Source organism: Brachycentrus maculatus, unplaced genomic scaffold, assembly GCF_059751285.1.
Source record: "Brachycentrus maculatus isolate JH-2025_06_01 unplaced genomic scaffold, ASM5975128v1 h1tg000183l, whole genome shotgun sequence".
NCBI lineage: Eukaryota > Metazoa > Arthropoda > Insecta > Trichoptera > Brachycentridae > Brachycentrus > Brachycentrus maculatus.
The window spans coordinates 972,342-990,717 of NW_028280934.1; the positions used below are offsets into that span (position 1 = coordinate 972,342).

The window sequence follows — 18,376 nt, forward strand, 5'->3', positions numbered from 1 at the left end:
GTGGATTACTTTTGTACTCGAAGAATCGTGGGATCTTACCTAGTTCAAGAAGCGAAAATAAAAACGGTTTTATATTATTCGGAGAGGAGCTTTTTTTATAAAAGCCTTATCAATATACGCAGATACAAACCTGATTTTGATTACACTTAAAATCAATCATTATCGAAACATTTTAAGACATTGCGCATTAAAATGGTTTGTAAGGATGCTTTTTTTTAATCTTAAGATGCTCACGAGTGTGTGATACTTGTTCACGAATCTGGTTTTTATTAAAAATATTATATGTTATTATGTATATCCATTTTTTGATATCTCAATGTAGTAAGTGTTCACTTTACACAAGTGCAATATTCACCATTGTACCCATGATTGCCAACCACACTACTATTTTTTAAAAACTCACAGATACTCGTATGAAGAATATGCTAGTTTGTATATTCACAGGGTTTATGATCTGTCATAGGCTGGTTAAGTGATCATTTCACATACGTGTATCATTCGCCATTCTGCCTATGATTGGCAACCACACAGTTATTAGAACTCCTAGATATACTACGAATACTCGTATATCATTAATCTCATGACATAGTACATCTATGTTGGATTGAGAAAGCTTTTGTTTTCCAGAGAATCTTTTTTTTACGTATACATGATTCAAACCCCAGATTATTTGAAAAATGAATAAGAGTGACGTAAAGATGCTAAAATTTTATGTAAATTATAGATATTGTATTTACATATCGCTCACTCCTTTCAAGAACGTCATAAATAAAAAAACTTGATTTTTCAGGAGAACGTTTTTAAAGTTTAAAAATATAATACAATGTATTAAAAGTATATATCAAGCCACTTATTGAACTTTTTACTATGCAACAAATCTTTTTAGGTAAAACCTGAAGATTTTTTCTGCATTTGAAAAATATTTAGTATATTAAAAAAAATAATTAAACAATACCTTTTTCTCAAAATGCAAAAACACTTTCTACCCTGTAGAGGGTAAATTTTAGGTTAAAAATATGCCTCTTTTGCTGGGATATAGTACATTTTCTGGGCATTCCGAAAACATGCACAACTGAAAATTGACGATTTTTGATTTATGACGTTCTTGAAAGGAGTGGGCGATATGGTTTACAATGTATTATATATATTGACGAAATCATGGTAAAATTACCAAATTCATCATCTCAGCATTACAATACCATTAAGATAATAAAACAATATATTTCATTGAATATCACTATTGCTTTGTGTTATACGAGTAAATAAAATATTTATTCCAGCTTACATCTCACAAAATCATTCAATCCTCTTTCTAGACCGATCTAATACAGATTATCCGATCACATCGAGACTCGTTGTTTTATGCAGCAAATTTAGTACACCATACCTACTTGATAAAATCGGTAGCAAATAAAATAACAAACAGAATTAATTATTTCTACAACAGTCCATACTTCATTACCATCTATATTACAATGATTAAAGAAAACACTTGTTTTTTACCACTTGAGTTATATTATAGACTACATGTTTCAGAAGTTAAACTTCCATCATTCAGGTCTGTATAATAACTAATAATAATGTATATGTCAGTAACTTCTGAAACATCTAGTCTATAATAAAACTCAAGTGGTAAAAAACAAGTGTTTTCTTTAATCATTGTAACATGTCTTACCACAAAGTTAATGCCGACACAATAAATAAAATACCATCTTTATTATTTCTAGCACTCGTTTCATCCCCTATTTTGGAAAAATGACTTTCATTGCAAAATATTTCAAATTACGTCTTTTTGAAAAATGGAAGAAAACCGATGCAATTTAAAATTAATAATAATTTTGATAAAAATATTTTTATTCCAGCTTAACTACACAGTCAACCATTTTTCGTTTACATCCAATAGTTATATTTAATATAATGAAAATATGCTTTTAATTCTTTAAATTCGAAGTTAAATATTTAATGGATCAATATTAAGTCTATTTAAATGGAAAAGAAATAAATTATAATGTACATATTTTTAATACATTTAATTTCACAATTCTTTTAAAGCAATGTAAATAATTATTAAAAATCTATGAAACACCATTGCAATCGCTACCACTGATAATGCCAAGTGACAGCAGCTGTCAAGAAGCACGCTGCCGCCTGTCGCAAGTGTATGCAAAAATACGCGATATTCAAATGCAACGTTGTGTCAAAATTTCAAGACAATCAGTGAATAACTTTTGAAGAATCAAGGCTTACACATTTATTTAAAAAATTCATTAATTTTAGAAGATTGTGTGCAAATGCAGATTGGTGTGACGTTCATTTTTATCTGCCTACCTCTGGCTTGATGGTTAGTTAGTTAGATTTTTAAGTTTACATAGATACATAGCGTGAACTTATTTATTTATTTTTTTACAAAAATGTTAATAAAATTAGTATATAACCACTCACCGAGATTTTTACGTCTACCGGTTTCGAGACGTACCCGTCTCTTCGTCAGGACAATAACTAACACAGCATGCAAACAATACTACCCTTCACCACCATAGGACCATTTACACACTCAAAACTACACAAAATATACTAAATTCTAAACTCAAAAACATACTAAATTCTAAACTCAAAACTACACATAGTATATACGTTTAACCTCGGCTCGTAACGCATGTCTGTATTGAAAACTATAGTGCATGTTGGTCTTCGGGTCGACCAAAAATCGCATGTGTTAGACATTTTGTGTAGTTTTGAGTGTGTAAATGGTGCTATGGTGGTGAAGGGTAGTATTGTTTGCATGCTGTGTTAGTGATTGTCCTGACGAAGAGACGGGTACGTCTCGAAACCGGTAGACGTAAAAATCTCGGTGAGTGGTTAAATACTAATTTTATTAACATTTTTGTAAAAAATTAAATAAGTAAAAATGACTAACCACAAAGTAAATGCTTTAAATATTAATAATATTGAGAATATATGAACTTATTTAATCACAAAATTGAAATCTTAATCTTAATTTGTTCACTAAATCATGTCTGTGAGCATCAGGGTTAAGCTTTTAAATCGGTTTGCATATTTATACAAGGCCGGTATGAAAGGGTAGAACACTTGGTATTTTCCGTAAGTCTAGGAGTAGACACTGCCGTAAATAAATAATGAAACGTATTAGTGTACCTACGTTAACCTAGTGCATGGATCGGCAAAGTCCGGCTCCGGAGTCCCATGCGGCTCTTTGACCTTTTGAGCGCGGCTCCGGCACAAATATCCGCGGGAAGGCTCTTCGACTCTACGTATTCATGCAAACATATTAGAAGAATATTATCATGAACCTTTACAACATTTTGAGTGTGTCCAAATACTTGTTCACAAAATCTGGATTATCTCCAATTACAGGAGTTATTTTCATATTTAAAAAAATAATAATAATAATAATATCATGAACCTTATTAGAAGTAAACTGAAAAATCGCCTTATTGACGAGAACCTGGAAACGTGCATAAAAAAACGACATACAAAACTGACTTGATCAAACTTTCGAACTTTGCAAGGACATTATACGCAATAAGTAGTGTTCTTACGGATACCTTAATTTCAAGGATTTTTCATCTTCTTCTTCTTATTATTATTATAGGCCTTGCGGCCTGTTTTTAAGAGGGATTAGCCTCCTGCGACGTCAATTCCCAGCTATCGACCCATTCCTTTGGTGTTCTGCCCGGTATCGTCTACCATGGGGTTGGCCGTACAGTGCGATATGGGGGAGTCTGGATGGTGTCATTCTCCTCACATGCGCATACCACTGTCTCTTTCGTTGCCTTCCCCACCTAACGACATCTTCGATCTCGCATATGTCCCTGATCCTGGGATTTCTGATTCTATCTCGAAGACTCTTTTTTTATCAATGAAGGATTTTTTATCAATGAATGAAATCCTTCTTTTTCTTAAGCCTTCTGACCTCCACTGCTAGATACAGACCTTTTCCGTATCCTTTCATTTTTTGGTTTGTTGCTGATTCCAGACATTTTCTACCTCCTATAGCGGTTATGCCATCGGAGCATATTTTTTGAGGTCTTCCGACGCGTCTTTTATATTCCTAATGTCTCCATCTCAAAATTTCAGGGGTCCAACTTATGGAATCCTGTCTTGCAACATGTCCCGCCCATTGCCATTTGAGTCTTGTTACGTGATCCAAGAAATCCTTTTTATTTTATGTATTAAATGTTAAAATCAAACAATGATTTTTAGAGCCTACTTAATTGTATTTTATTGTTAAACAACACATAAAAATACAATTTGTGGCAATTGTTACGGTATTTTCAAACTAATGTGAAATTTAAATGGACTTAGGTTCCTTAGCTATAGTTGTAACATGTGCAGTAATAATTTACGGGAGAAAACAAAAGTTGACCATAAGGGCATTTGTGCACTACACGGAATTACACGGATTTTTACCGTCCCGCACGTCAGTTAGCATATAAAACGGATGATCAACTTGGATTGGTTTGTTCTTTTGTCCTTCTTTTTTCGGATTGGTGCTCTTGATCGGTTCTAGTCGCTCTAGTCGCCTTCATTTTTCAAAACAGGACTGCCGGACGGTAAAATTCCGTGAAGTGCACAAACGGGCTTAAGGCCTAATGTTCGATAGGTAATGGAGCATGTAGGTACGTATACGTATCCTTATTATGTGTGAAATTAATTTTTATTGAGTGTACCCGTTATAGAGATCTAAAATGAAGGCTCAATTTTTTATCGTTGTAATGTACATATTTGGCTCTTTGGCTAATAAGTTTGCGACTACTGGCCTAGTGCAACAAAACAGTTTACTATCGGAACGTGATTTGACTTTGTTTTACTTTCTAATCCTCATAAAAAGATCTGACTACCCTTTTCATTATGTATTTTGGGGGTTAGTACTAAATTACACCTTCAACCATCTGACGCCCATTCTGAAGCTGACCGTCTTCCAAAAGGAAATAAAAGTCTAACGATCCCATCTTTTTACCGAGAAAGTAATTGAAAATTAACTACAACGGAAATATTAAAAATAGTAGGTACATAAATTTTTTAAGGATTCATTACTTTATATCAATTTTTACTTCGAATTTTAACTCGTGCCAAACCTTATACGAGTATATGGAAATGAAACGTAAATTCGTCAAAAAAATGATAAGAATATACTGAGTGCATTAAAAATGTGATCTGACGAATGAATGATAAAACGATGTGTGATAGCTAAATTAGCGTATATAATGGAGACCTGGTTCTAATTAACTGTGTATGGAATAGGCAAAAAAGGACTTGTGAGGGATTTGTGATGTTACGATGTTTAATAGACGTTCAAATCCAAGACGAAAAAAATGGTGATAATATCTTTTTAAACTTATTTTTATCAGAAAAATATGAAGGAAAGTGTTTACACACACGTGTGTGAGTACGATTCAATTTCAAAAAGCGGGTCTTTAAAATCTAAATTTAGAAAACCAATTAATTTTTTTCAGCTATTAAATCTACAAAATTATATCTCTTTGCTCCTTTTTATTTTAAAATTTTCATTGTCTCTTTGAAATATCTCAAAAAAATCTTGATGTTAATCCCTCCGGAATAAAACCCAGTATTTGCATACAAAAATTTGGACACACGTCACATTTTCTGTGGAATACCTACTGAAAGGGTTGAAAGTCGATATGTTTTCATTCCAGAATGTTTATCATTTATTTTGGTGCATCTGCGCCGCTAGTATGAGCCCACAGAGGATAGTATAATATTTTACTGATGCTCATTTTAAGTTTTTGGAACACATGGGTTTGCCACAAGGAGAAAATAACAAAGTTTGAAGGGTCCACTGTAATAATGCGAAATTGCTGCTAATAACTTTGAAATTACGATAGGACTCTTTTAACTCAGAATTTTATTTAAGCAGGTGATTGAGAGGTAGATATATGATTATTCCGATGATTTCTAGTAGGTTAAATAAAAATCTTATAACGTTTGTTGGACGCAATAGAGTGGAATTCAATCGAATTTGATACAATTTTTTATGTTTTTACTATCAACCCTTTATTTTTGAAGTAAACTACTATATAAAGAAAAGAGAAGACGAAAGACGTTATAATAAATAGGTTTTAGATTTTGTTCGAAAGTAAGGTTAAATTGTTTTATTTCAATACAGCAAAATACAGAATTTTTTAATCGTAATATATAAAGAGGTTTTTTAGAAGTCTTCATTTGCATTTTAGAAACTAGAACCCAGATATATACTTTACTTGCTAATTTAAATCACATGCGTATATTTTTAGTTTTTTTTACTTAATATAACTAGAAATTTTTAAAATTACAATTTTTCGACTTAATAATTACACTTCGTATGAAAAAATAATAGAAATCTCTAGCTTAATGTAATTGCGATATATCCATGTTTAGGTAATCTCAATGAACCTACCTTTTAGAGTTTTCATAATATTTTAGGCTTCGGGTCGCAATTTGAAGATGTAAAGTCATATTTTTTAGACTGTTTTGTTTGAATTTCCCAAAACAATCCAAAACACACATTCCATAATAATTAGATAGACGAGCGATAAGCAAAGGATATTATTCAAGCTTTAAAAATAATACTGCCGGATAATAAATAAATACCTAGTATTTCCCATTTTAAAACAGTTTGTTGATTTATTTAGCCATGAAAACAGTTTACAATCACACGGACTTCAAAAATAAATTGCGTGTTTATTTAATCAGATGTAATGGGTGCTGGTTTTTATTTAAGTTTTTGAATGACATGTTTAAGATTAAAATTTATTTGTAATACGCAAGAATTATAAATATTTTTTTAAAGTACTGATTTAAAAGTGTCTCAAATTGAGACGAAGCATCTATCATTTTTAAACGATGAAAGATGGAAGTCTGAGCATCCCAGGGCATTTGGCTGGCTTAAGTGATTGGAGTAAGCTATATACGTACTTCAAAAATTCTCGACTGAGGGCCACCGTCAACCCAAATTCTAGATTCATCAAAATTATAACCAACATACAAAAGGGATCCAATAATGGTACGTACTAAACATGTATATGTACATCTTTCAAAAATTAATGTGATATGAATGTTAAATAATAGGCATAACGATAAACGTTACTCAAGTGTGCAACGTAATCACTTATTTTTTTCCATATTCTTCTCATCAAAGATGAAGAAGAATATGGAAGTCTGGGCATTTACGGGGTTGACGACCGTCATAGGCTGGTTTAAGTGATCCCTTTACACACGCTTAACATTCACCAATTCTACCCATTATTAACAACCACACTACTCAAATTCTTGGAAGTTCTATATATATGAACCAATTTAGAAACCTTGTTCTTGTTTTCTGGCGTTTCTCATGTGTGTGATCCAGGATTCGGACCTCACGTACTAATATAAGAGTTTCTGCTTGATAAAAAGCTTCTTAACATCTCACCAATAGATGTCTCTAGTGAAGTTCTAGTGATTCAAGAACAAGGTTTCTAAATTGGTTCATATATACAGAACTTCCAAGAATTTGAGTAGTGTGGTTGTCAATAATGGGTAGAATTGGTGAATGTTACGCGTGTGTAAAGTGATCACTTAAACCAGCCTATGGCGGTCGTCAGCCCCGTAAATGCCCGGATTTCCATATTCTTCTTCATCTTTGATGAGATGTCAAAAAAGAATAGTATATTACTTTCGTTCAACAATATTGTGAGTGTGTCCAAACACTTCACAAATCTGGATTATTTCCAATTATAGGAGTTATAGATTTTTTTTGACATTCAAAATAGATGAATGAAATTCCCAAACTTTCATATTCTTTTTCATCTATGTTGAGATGACAAAAAAATTATAACTTTTCTCTGTCTGTTACTCTGATTTCATTGTGATTAAAAGGTCTCCGTATATGTACATATGTAGCTCCAACTCTATCCACCTTTCAAGAAGAGTTAAATTTCCCTTTTTCATAAAAATTATTACGGGAAATCAGTGAATAAAAAACACGAGAACCCATTTACCCTCACCTCCATTTTTAATTCAAAGGCTGATATTGATCATTTCCTTTATAGAACACTGAAATATCAAATCAGATGTCCGAACAACAATGGAAGAAACCATTTGCACCCCCAAATTTTATTATCTAATGAAATGAATTTCAAACAAATTGCCCGACGCCGACGCCTGTAGGATTTGTAATGCCATCAGTAAACACAGTTCGGCAAATGAATCAATATATGGGAACCACCGATAAATACATAGACGTCTTTATCTACCAAACGTTATTTTGAAATTATCTGCTATTTGCCAGTGATTTATGGCGCTTCCGGGAATTAGAGCAGGGAACCGACTCGTTTATTGTATTTTGCAAAATTAATTGTTGTCAAAAATAACTTTATGGAGGCAGGCGTTTTCGATTAAAACTAGAAAATTAATTAACCCATCTCCAGAGAATTTAGCATTACATCTGGCCGGACTAACTTACTCGATAACGTCAGAGACTCATGGCACAAATAAATGCTTTAGATTTATTAATTTTATAAATTTATTTGACTTTAAAGGTGTCTTAACTTAATGTGAAACGTGAACGTGAAATTCTTCCCTTTTTTTAAAGAAGATGAAAGTCTGAGCATCCCAGGGCTTACGACCTGGCATTTGGCTGGCTTAAACGATCACTTTATAAACTTGTTTAACGTTCACAATTCTGCCCATTATTGAACATCCGTATTGCATTAATTCATTAAGGCTCAGTATTCGTTAAATCGCAACATAATTTTCTCTAAATCCAGGTTACATTTTACTTAATTGATTTTTTTCTTACAACACTGTTTTTGCATTGAAAAGGTAAGTTTTTCTTCGAAACAATTATAAAATTTTGAAAAGAAAAGGGTTATTGAAAAGTAAGAACTATAAAAAAAATCCCATATGTATTAAAAAAAAAAATCTTAGAATATATGTTTTTCCATATACAATATATTAAATGCATTCAGTTAGTAAGTTAGATCCAATTTCAACCCAACGTTGGCTGGTACACAGACGCCACCACAACCACGACCAGCACAGCAAATAGACACGGAACAGAGCAGACACATTTGCAGAAAATGCTCCGTCATCGTATTTCCCTTTCAACCATTATTCATCGACACTCTACGGGATTTGACCATGATATTTTTTTTCCAGTTCCTCCAGATATCCTCGACTACCCCACTAGCACGGACATGGTCGTGCGAGAGGGTTCTAACGTCACCCTGCGCTGCGCGGCCACAGGGGCGCCGCAGCCGCAGATCACCTGGAGAAGGGAGGGGGGGGAGAGCATCCAGCTACCCTCGGGGGAGGAAGGTGGGTCGAAGGAATTACCTCAACCAACCGACTAACCGTCTCGACCGAATTCGTATTCCATTCAACATAGACTCATGACCACTCACAGCCATTTATATCAACTGGATCTCCGAGAATATTGAGAAACGAAGATTCGAATATATTACTAAAGAAAAATACAATCCATGGTATCCTTGGTTTCAATAATATTCATTCCCATTAGGCATTCGTTAATGTAAACTTTTATTTATAGATTTGGCGTTTAATTTGTAGAACTCCATTTTTATTAATGTATTAAATGATAAATAAAACACTGATTTTTGTCTACTAAGTGAGTAACTTAGTAGACTTAAAAAATCGGTGTTTGATTTAACATTTAATACATTAGTTAATTTTTATTCCTTTGTCTATATCCCTTCTTTATTTAATATGTAAAAAAAATGTATTAGTACATATGTTAAATATACGTTGTACTATATGTACAAATACATTTTTTGGTGTTGTCTTTTTATGAATATCTTAACGTCCAACCGACTCTGAAATCTAGCTACAGCTCGTACGTACAACGCTTATTATGGCTCTATTTAGGCTTCAACTTTATATTATAAATTAAGTAAAGATATTATCTTATTGTCTTATTCAGTATCGCTAAAAGCATGAATTTATATTGTTCAATGATTCTAACCACCCCCAAAAGCAATGTTACTTAAGTATATGATTTCACTTGTAAGTTTACGTAGGATAAAAGTTTAGCGCAATTGTCTTTCTTCTCTTGCTCTGCAGATTCACGTTGCAGACCGTATTTGTCCATGGAATGCGTAGCATTTTACGATACACGATGTACGTTTCCTCATTATCAATTATTATGATACTTATCTCTGGAGCCAAGTATCTCTAAAACCATTTTCTATTTATTTATTCAATTATTTGGTGGTTATATGTTTCAGCAATATTTTTTGTTTTTGTTTTTAGTAACTTCAGTTGAGGGACAAGTATTGAACATAAGCAAAGTTAACCGTCTTCACATGGGGGCCTACTTATGTATAGCGTCTAATGGAGTCCCACCAACTGTGAGCAAAAGGATCATGCTCATAGTGCATTGTAAGTAATTTTGTGTTCATTTATATAAGTAGATTATTATAGTAACATACGTTTTTGTTTTTGTACATTTTTCTTTAACCTTAAACTCTTTATATATGAGTAATTAGAGGAATTTAATAAGAATTGTATCAATATCTCAACATTGATGAAGTCGATGTGGGAATATGGATGTCTGGACATTTACAGTTCGTTATCTGGTTAAAGTGATGACTTTATAAACCACTCTACCCATTACTGACAACCACATCTTCACACAATAATCTTCAAAATAAACGATATTCATGCTTCTTCGTAACCTACGAGTTGTGTAGTAATTTGAGTAGTGTGGTTGTCAATCATGGGTAGAATGGTAAATATTACACAGTGTGTAAAGTGATAAATTAAATCAGTCAATGATAGATTTTAAGCCCTGTAATTGTCCAGATTTCCATATTCATTCGGTTTTATAAATATTTCATTCGTATATGAAGAATTTACGTAAAAATAAAAATAAAATATTTGTAAACATTTTTTTGCGATGTCCTATATTAATATATACGATTGCCTGTATCTGGGATATGTTACCCTGGTAAATTTAATACTGAACTATTATTACGAAGCAAAAAAATATACTACAAATATCTTACTAATGTAGAGGTACTTTCATCACTTAAATTCGCAGTCCATGATTTTTTTATTTAATATGGTTATAAAATATTTTTTTATAATTTAAATTAATTTTTTAACATTTCTCCAATAAAGAGACTGAGCTCTTGTGCCTGGAGACGGACTTGTAAGTTATGTATGTTGGTAATACCTTTTTTTGTTTAAATCGTTTTTTTTCTTCTTAGATTAACGTAAATAAAATACATTTTCATATTAAATTTTTTTTTTCTTCACATCTCATCAAAGATGACGAAGAATATGGAAGAAAATAAAATATGAAAATAACTCCTGTAATTGGAGATAATCCAGATTTTGTGAACAAGTATTTGAACATACCTACTCAAAATATTGTAAAATTCATTTTATTTGTTTTTTAGCATTTTTATATCTTCAATTTTTAGGATAGATGCGTAATTTAAAAATATATATTAAATATATCCTTTTGAGGCGATCTTTTAACGTATACATTATGATTTCCTTCCGTAATAGTCCGTGTCAATGCGTAATCTCGGAGGACCCTAAAATATTTTGCGTTTTGACAAAATGGTCATAAAGATTATCACCGTCACCTAAATGTAATGGGTGTAATATGGTAGGTGATATAAGTGGCTGATCTTTCCATTTTCCGGAATCACCCACCATTTTCAGAGACCGAAGCCACAAAAGCGATTGGCCAACGTAATGAAGAAATTTCTTTCAAAACCGATTTTCCCATAAGTGGAGGGGGTTATATTGGATACATTCTCCTCGTGAAATTCCTTTTTTATGATATATTTTACATCCCAATTTTCCATCCTTTAATCTGCTCATTTCGGTTTATTAATTTATAGCTTTTCCGAACCGATAGTTGATAGAAATATATTGATTCAGATAATATTTTCTTCGTAGAATTACGACATTTTAGGTTTTAAAGGTTTATATTTAGAAAAAATGATTCCTCTCAAATTACCTCAAACAATAATCTGCTGAAATAAGCTAAAATATTCGGAAATAAAATAGTAATTTATATTGATTAGAAAACCGTTACAAACAAATTTAAAATGGAAAATATACTATGTATTTTGTATATTAAAAGCATTGATAAATTTTTGAGATGTTAATATAACATTCCCCTTATCATTCATCGTTCACTTTGTGTAATACCACTTTTATAAAAACTTATTCGGGACTACCGAATCGGAATAATCATTCCATCATCAGGTCAATAAAATAAAATTATTATGATATGACACTTGTACAAAAAAAAATTAGAAAGTTTTGATTTTGAAATTAGTGGTCTTTCTCTTTTTCAAAATTTTATACTTATCATCCAATTTCGAAATTTTGTACTTTAATCACAATAGTTTCAGTAGAGACATCTATTGGTAAGTTGAAAAAGCTTTTTTATTGAGCAGAAACTCTTTGTATGAGAGGTTCCTAGATTATAATCACATACATGAGAAACGCCAGAAAGTATAATACTCATTTTTTTACAACAGATAATTTATTTGCAATATTTCGATTGTGTCCAAATACTTGTTCACAAATCTGGATTATCTCCAATTAAAAGAGTTATTTTTCATTGTTTTTTTTTTAAATAATATGTAAAATAACTCCTATAATTGGAGATAATCCAGTAATTGGACACATTCAAAATGTTGTAATTTATTATTTTATCATACTTATTACGAAAATTTGTGTTTAATCCATTGGTGAAGTGTAGCACAATGTGTAATAGCTTTTATGCGTTCATATATTTCTCCTGGTATATAGTTAATTACGGTAATTTTCCGAACAGTTCCTCCAATGATTTGGATCCAGAATCAGTTGGTCGGGGCAGTGGAAGGGCTCCCGATGACTTTGGAATGCCATTCAGAGGCTTATCCCAAGTCTATAAATTACTGGACCAGAGAGAAGGGGGAAATCGTTCCGCAAGGTGAGCTATCAATCAAATTGAGTCATTTTATGTATATATATATATATATATATATATATATATATATATATATATATATATATATATATATATATATATATATATATATATATATATATATATATATATATATATATATATATATATATATATGTATATATATATATATATATATATATATATATATATATATATATATATATATATATATGTATATATAATACATACATATAATATATATATATATATATATATATATATATATATATATATATATATATATATATATATATATATATATATATATATATATATATATAAATGTTTTTGCATTTTGAAGAAAAGGTAATGTTTAATTAATTTTTTAAATATCCTAAATCTTTTTCAAATGATAAAGAAGTGGCTTGATATTTATTTTTAATACATTTTATTGTATTCTTAAACTTTAAAAATCTCCTGAAAAATCAAGTATTTTGATATATGACGTTGTTGAAAAGAGTGAGCGACTTATTATATTGATTGTTTAGACCACTATTTAAGCGTATTAAGCTTCTGTTAATCAGTTCACTGCTTATGAGTTTATATATCCTTATTATTAAAACTTTTTTTTTCAAAAAAGGTTCCAAAAGTCACTACATGTCAAGCTTTTTACAAAAATAAATTACTAGATTAAAAAACCATATTTTATCATTTTGACGAATAATATAAATAAAGATTGTAATTACGTATGCGTTAATATTTTTTCGTCTAATTTATTTTGAAAATTTGAAATTTTTTTATATATATCCGTGAAAAAGGTTCACGGCTTTACACCGCGTTACATGGGAAAAAACCCTGCTTATTGCAATATAAATATACACTTATAATATTAATTATTTAGACTACTATTTTGGAGTGTTAAGCTTCTGTCGATGAGTAGATAATGCACCAAATGGTAAGAATAAGGGTCAGACGAAGAATTTGTTTTAATTATAACACAAAATATTGCATATTTTCGATAAGGGATGCGTGCACATTAGCTTCTACGAGTAATGAAATATATACCTTTTTTTTACAAAGTGTAAGTATATAACCACTCACTGAGATTTTAGTCTACCGGTTTCAAGACGAACTTCTTCTTATCTTCTTATCTCTGCATCAGGACAATCACACCACCAGCATGCAGAAATTTGTTTTCTTCAATCTTAGTAAAAAATTACTTTCATATCCCAAGCCCTCAACGTTACATCCATCTAATTCCCTTTAAAAAGCAAAAAAAATGCAATTACTCAAGAAGTGACAATTACCCAGTTTAAATAAAGAAGAACCTTGCAAGACCAGCTTTCACTATGGTTCATTTGCTTTTAATTAAAAGTTTTACTATCTTCACAGCCCCTGCCTATTTTTGAATCAGTCCGCCTCGATTTTTCCTCTGTTGGAGAAAACCAAAATAATGCGGGGGAAATGCGAGTCACGTATTTGTTTATGCGCTTTTACTTGACTTGTAAAAGCGATTTGACGTCAACGAATACACCTTTTGCGTGACCGGAATTCGCAGGATCCGTTCAATTACACACGTTGTTACTTGTGTTACGGTAGGGGAGAAAACAATATTCATTATCATACGGGAGAATTGGGATGATCCCTATCAAAAAGATGGTACTGTGGAGTGTGTTTACAACGCCTTCCTAGTTCGGTACTTTGACAAATAGATAAAAATAAAATAATATTTAAAGAACGCATTACTATATTTCTTTGTTCTGGTTATTGTTATGTGAATAACGTTAAGAGATTTTTTATGATGAATATGTTTCTTATGTCTTTTATTTATTTTTTCAATATTTCATTTAAAAAAAACGAATATTCACATTTTTATTTATTTAAATTTAACTACATTGGCAAGAAGCAATGTCTTCCAATCAACAAAAAACAGACTGGTGTTACTTATGAAGGTTGGGTTATTCTGGTATGAAATGAGTAATTTCCATTACTCATTTTGGGACATGGGATTAAGGTTAACAAGACTGAAACATAAATAATAAAGTTTAAAAAATATAAGAAATTGAACAAAACGAACACAGGGTAAAATATTTAATATAAAACAATAAACGGGTACAGGAAATTTTCATAAAAAAGGTAAGCTTTTAACATAAAAGCAAACATAACTAATCACTTACACAAAGATCTTTCCATGAAGTATTTTTTCAGTTCATTCATTTCGGATCCGTGACTGGGTTCTAAAGTTAAATAAATAAATGTAAAATATTGATATCGTATTTTTTAAGCTCATTTCTGTAAGTTTACTAGCTCTATCCAGCCACGCTTAGTAGTGGCAGTCTAACTTAATGAAAAAGAAAGAATAGAAAAAGCACATATCCCTAATATGTTCAATTTCACAATATTTGTGATATAAAATATTTAACTACCAGTCAACAAGTAAAATAATGAAAACAAGTTAAGCAAAGGGACATGGATCAGGTGAGAGTTTCTAGAAGAAACACAAGAAAATCTTAATATTTTTAAAAAATTATTATGTTACCTTTGGAAAATTTTGTTTTTCTTATTACGATTTGATTACTTTGTTTACGCACAAGTTACATTCTTGATACTTAAATTTCTTTCCTACTAAGCTTACGAAAGCTTTGTAATTCTTGCGTCAATATTATACCAAGGATTTTTTATATGTATAATACATTGTATTAAAATATAAACACCACAAAAAATTACCAAACAAAGTAAGGTGACTAAATTTATTTTTTTATTTATTAAAAATGAAATCAAAGATTTTTAACTAACTTTAAATTAAATTGAATATTTACTTGGCAGTAATATCTATCCATTTTTTATTTAAACTTCACTTCGTAAATACACAATAATTTTTAAGAAGAAAGTGGTATTAACCACATTTACATTTGACCAGTGACCGGGTTTCTTCGTTACCGACCTCATCAGATTCGTTTTTACCAATTATTTTTCATTAACGATTGCAAATATTTCAAATACTCGTATAACTGTGCTGTAAAATTCCTGCTGGTCTTCGCGAAGAGGTGAATGTGATAGTGAAACAAATAAATAGTGATTTGGCTAAATTAAACTAATTATTACTTTACAGGAGGTAAATACGAACCGGTGTTACTAGACAACGCGTACAAAATGCACATGAAGCTTACAATAAAGGCGATGGGCCCTTCGGATTTTGGATCGTACAAATGTGTTTCAAAGAACTCTCTTGGTGACACGGATGGAACTATCAAAGTTTATCGTAAGTATTTTTTTCAAATACTAACTAACTAACCATCACGCCGTTCTATTCTCTCTGCCTACCCCGCAGGGGTAGGCAGAGAGAATAGAACGCCACACCACTCTGTCTTTGCAAACATTCTTCGCCTCTTCCACGTTCATGCATCTCCTCATACATACCCGCCGATTGTTACGACTCCTAACCTGACCACTTTCAAGTATTTGGCATACCTGATCGTGCCATATTTTTCTCGGTCTTCCTCTGCTCTTTTTTCAAATACACAATATATAATACGTACTTTTGAATAAAAATTACACAGTGCAGAACTGATGCTTTGCCCTTATCGTTGAAATATACCGTAGAAGTAGGACTTATGGGTTTATGTTACTTTTTCAATTAACCAATTAAAATGGGATGTTTTGTTTACTTTTTCTCAGCTTATATTACTTTCCAGCTTGATTTTTAAAAATCAAATTGTAAAATATATAAGTGATTGAAAGATGCAAAACGCAACCAAATTTGTGCACCCGAATTCACAATAGTGGACCAAAACTCTAGCTTTTATTGTCCTAATGCCTTTTAGTTTTTCTTTCCCAGTACGAAAAGTAGCCAAATTTTGTTAACTCTGAACAATTACGAAGAAAAATTAAATGAGGTCCTCTTTCGAAATAATTAATAAAAAATAATAATAAAACCCTTATCCGCACCCCAATGGTGCATAGGGCACTGCGATATATAAACGCAGTGTTACCTTGATCGTTTACACATTAAGGAAAGGTGGTCAGCCCTCCGCTTCAGGTACCAGTCCAGGGTGATATTGAATATATGTAACACTGAAAAAATCACTTATATTTATTTAACCCTCCTTGGGAATCGAACCCGGGACCTCCAGAACGATAGCCGAGCGTGCTGACCATTACACTATGGAGGCGGACAATAATTAAAGAGTAATTTTATTCTTAACCTAAAAAGGATCACGTGGAATTGCGAATGAGCTTTGACTCAAGAATTTTCGAGTTGAGTCGAATTTAACTAAAAATTTATAAAATTTATAGTTTATAAAATTTCTGAACCCATCGTTTTTACAATATTTTTGCGATTCACAATGTTTTCTGTATTTTTTTTGACATCTTAAGAAGACAGTGAATGTGTGGGTATTTACAGGATTTACGACCTGTCATAAGGTGGTTAAGTGATCACTTTACACACGTGCAACATGTGATGTTAAAAAAAATGTCAATATAACTAGGAAAAATCCAAATTTTTACAAACAAAAATTGTTTTATTTCTGTAGTGTTTAATGTTTTTTATTTATATGTTTGTTTTTAAATAAATAATAGTATTCGATGATTTTAATTTATAGTTTGTTTAAAAAAAATATATTAAACAATTTTTTTTTACTTATTTTCAGCTATTACCCGAACAACGCAGAAATCAGCAACAGAAACAAGTCTAAAAAAAGGTATCAAAATAAATAATAATCAAAATAGATAAATTTCATGGTTATAATATGTATTCTTAATTAAATAAATATAAAGCTCTGGATCATTTAAAAACATACTCATTACAATGAATTAACATTTTATAGTCATTTATTTCATACGATAAAAAGATATCAAAGAAAATTATTTGTATTATATAATAAAAAGAATATCATTTTAATAGGGTATTTGTTAAAAAGCAATATTTTTAACAAACCAGCTTCGTAATATTTTTTACAGATAGTCAAAAGACGATAAGATGCCAAAACAAAGTTCTGAGGAATTTTTAATTTATTTTTCCCTGACCTGAAAATAATTTTGTTAATTTCAGGTAAAAATCGTAAGACATCAAACGCGTTCGAATCAAACAACATTGGGAATGGACTCGGAGGCTCTCAAGGTAGATATAATGATATTTGTTATGAATTCATCAAAAGCTATCTTGAAAACGAAATTATTTTTTTCCATCTCTTACTTCCTCTACATGATGCTTATAATTGTTTTGAAATATTAATATTTGTAAAATATTTTACAAAAGTGATGGAAAATCGATACTTACTATGGACCTAGCTAAAGACAGAATACGAGTTACACTCGTGATATATAAATTTATCATATGAAATATATTTATATAAAATTGCAATAAAATCTGTTCACTTAAATAAAAAAAGGTCAAAATCAATAATTTTGTAAAATTAACGAAACCGAAACTCTATTTAC

The 18,376-nt window shown here is 30.9% G+C and overlaps 1 protein-coding gene across 1 annotated transcript in view; it reads left to right on the plus strand.

The window, feature by feature from the left end:
• Window positions 1-18,376, plus strand: part of LOC148307960 (neurotrimin-like) — a 119,154-nt gene that overhangs the window by 99,458 nt on the left and 1,320 nt on the right. Inside the window, exons 4-9 of the mRNA XM_088262548.1 lie at window positions 9,157-9,315; window positions 10,267-10,395; window positions 12,818-12,955; window positions 16,047-16,196; window positions 17,587-17,637; window positions 17,988-18,056. Of these exons, the coding sequence (XP_088118674.1) occupies window positions 9,157-9,315; window positions 10,267-10,395; window positions 12,818-12,955; window positions 16,047-16,196; window positions 17,587-17,637; window positions 17,988-18,056 (696 nt within the window). The remainder of the gene's footprint in view (window positions 1-9,156; window positions 9,316-10,266; window positions 10,396-12,817; window positions 12,956-16,046; window positions 16,197-17,586; window positions 17,638-17,987; window positions 18,057-18,376) is intronic.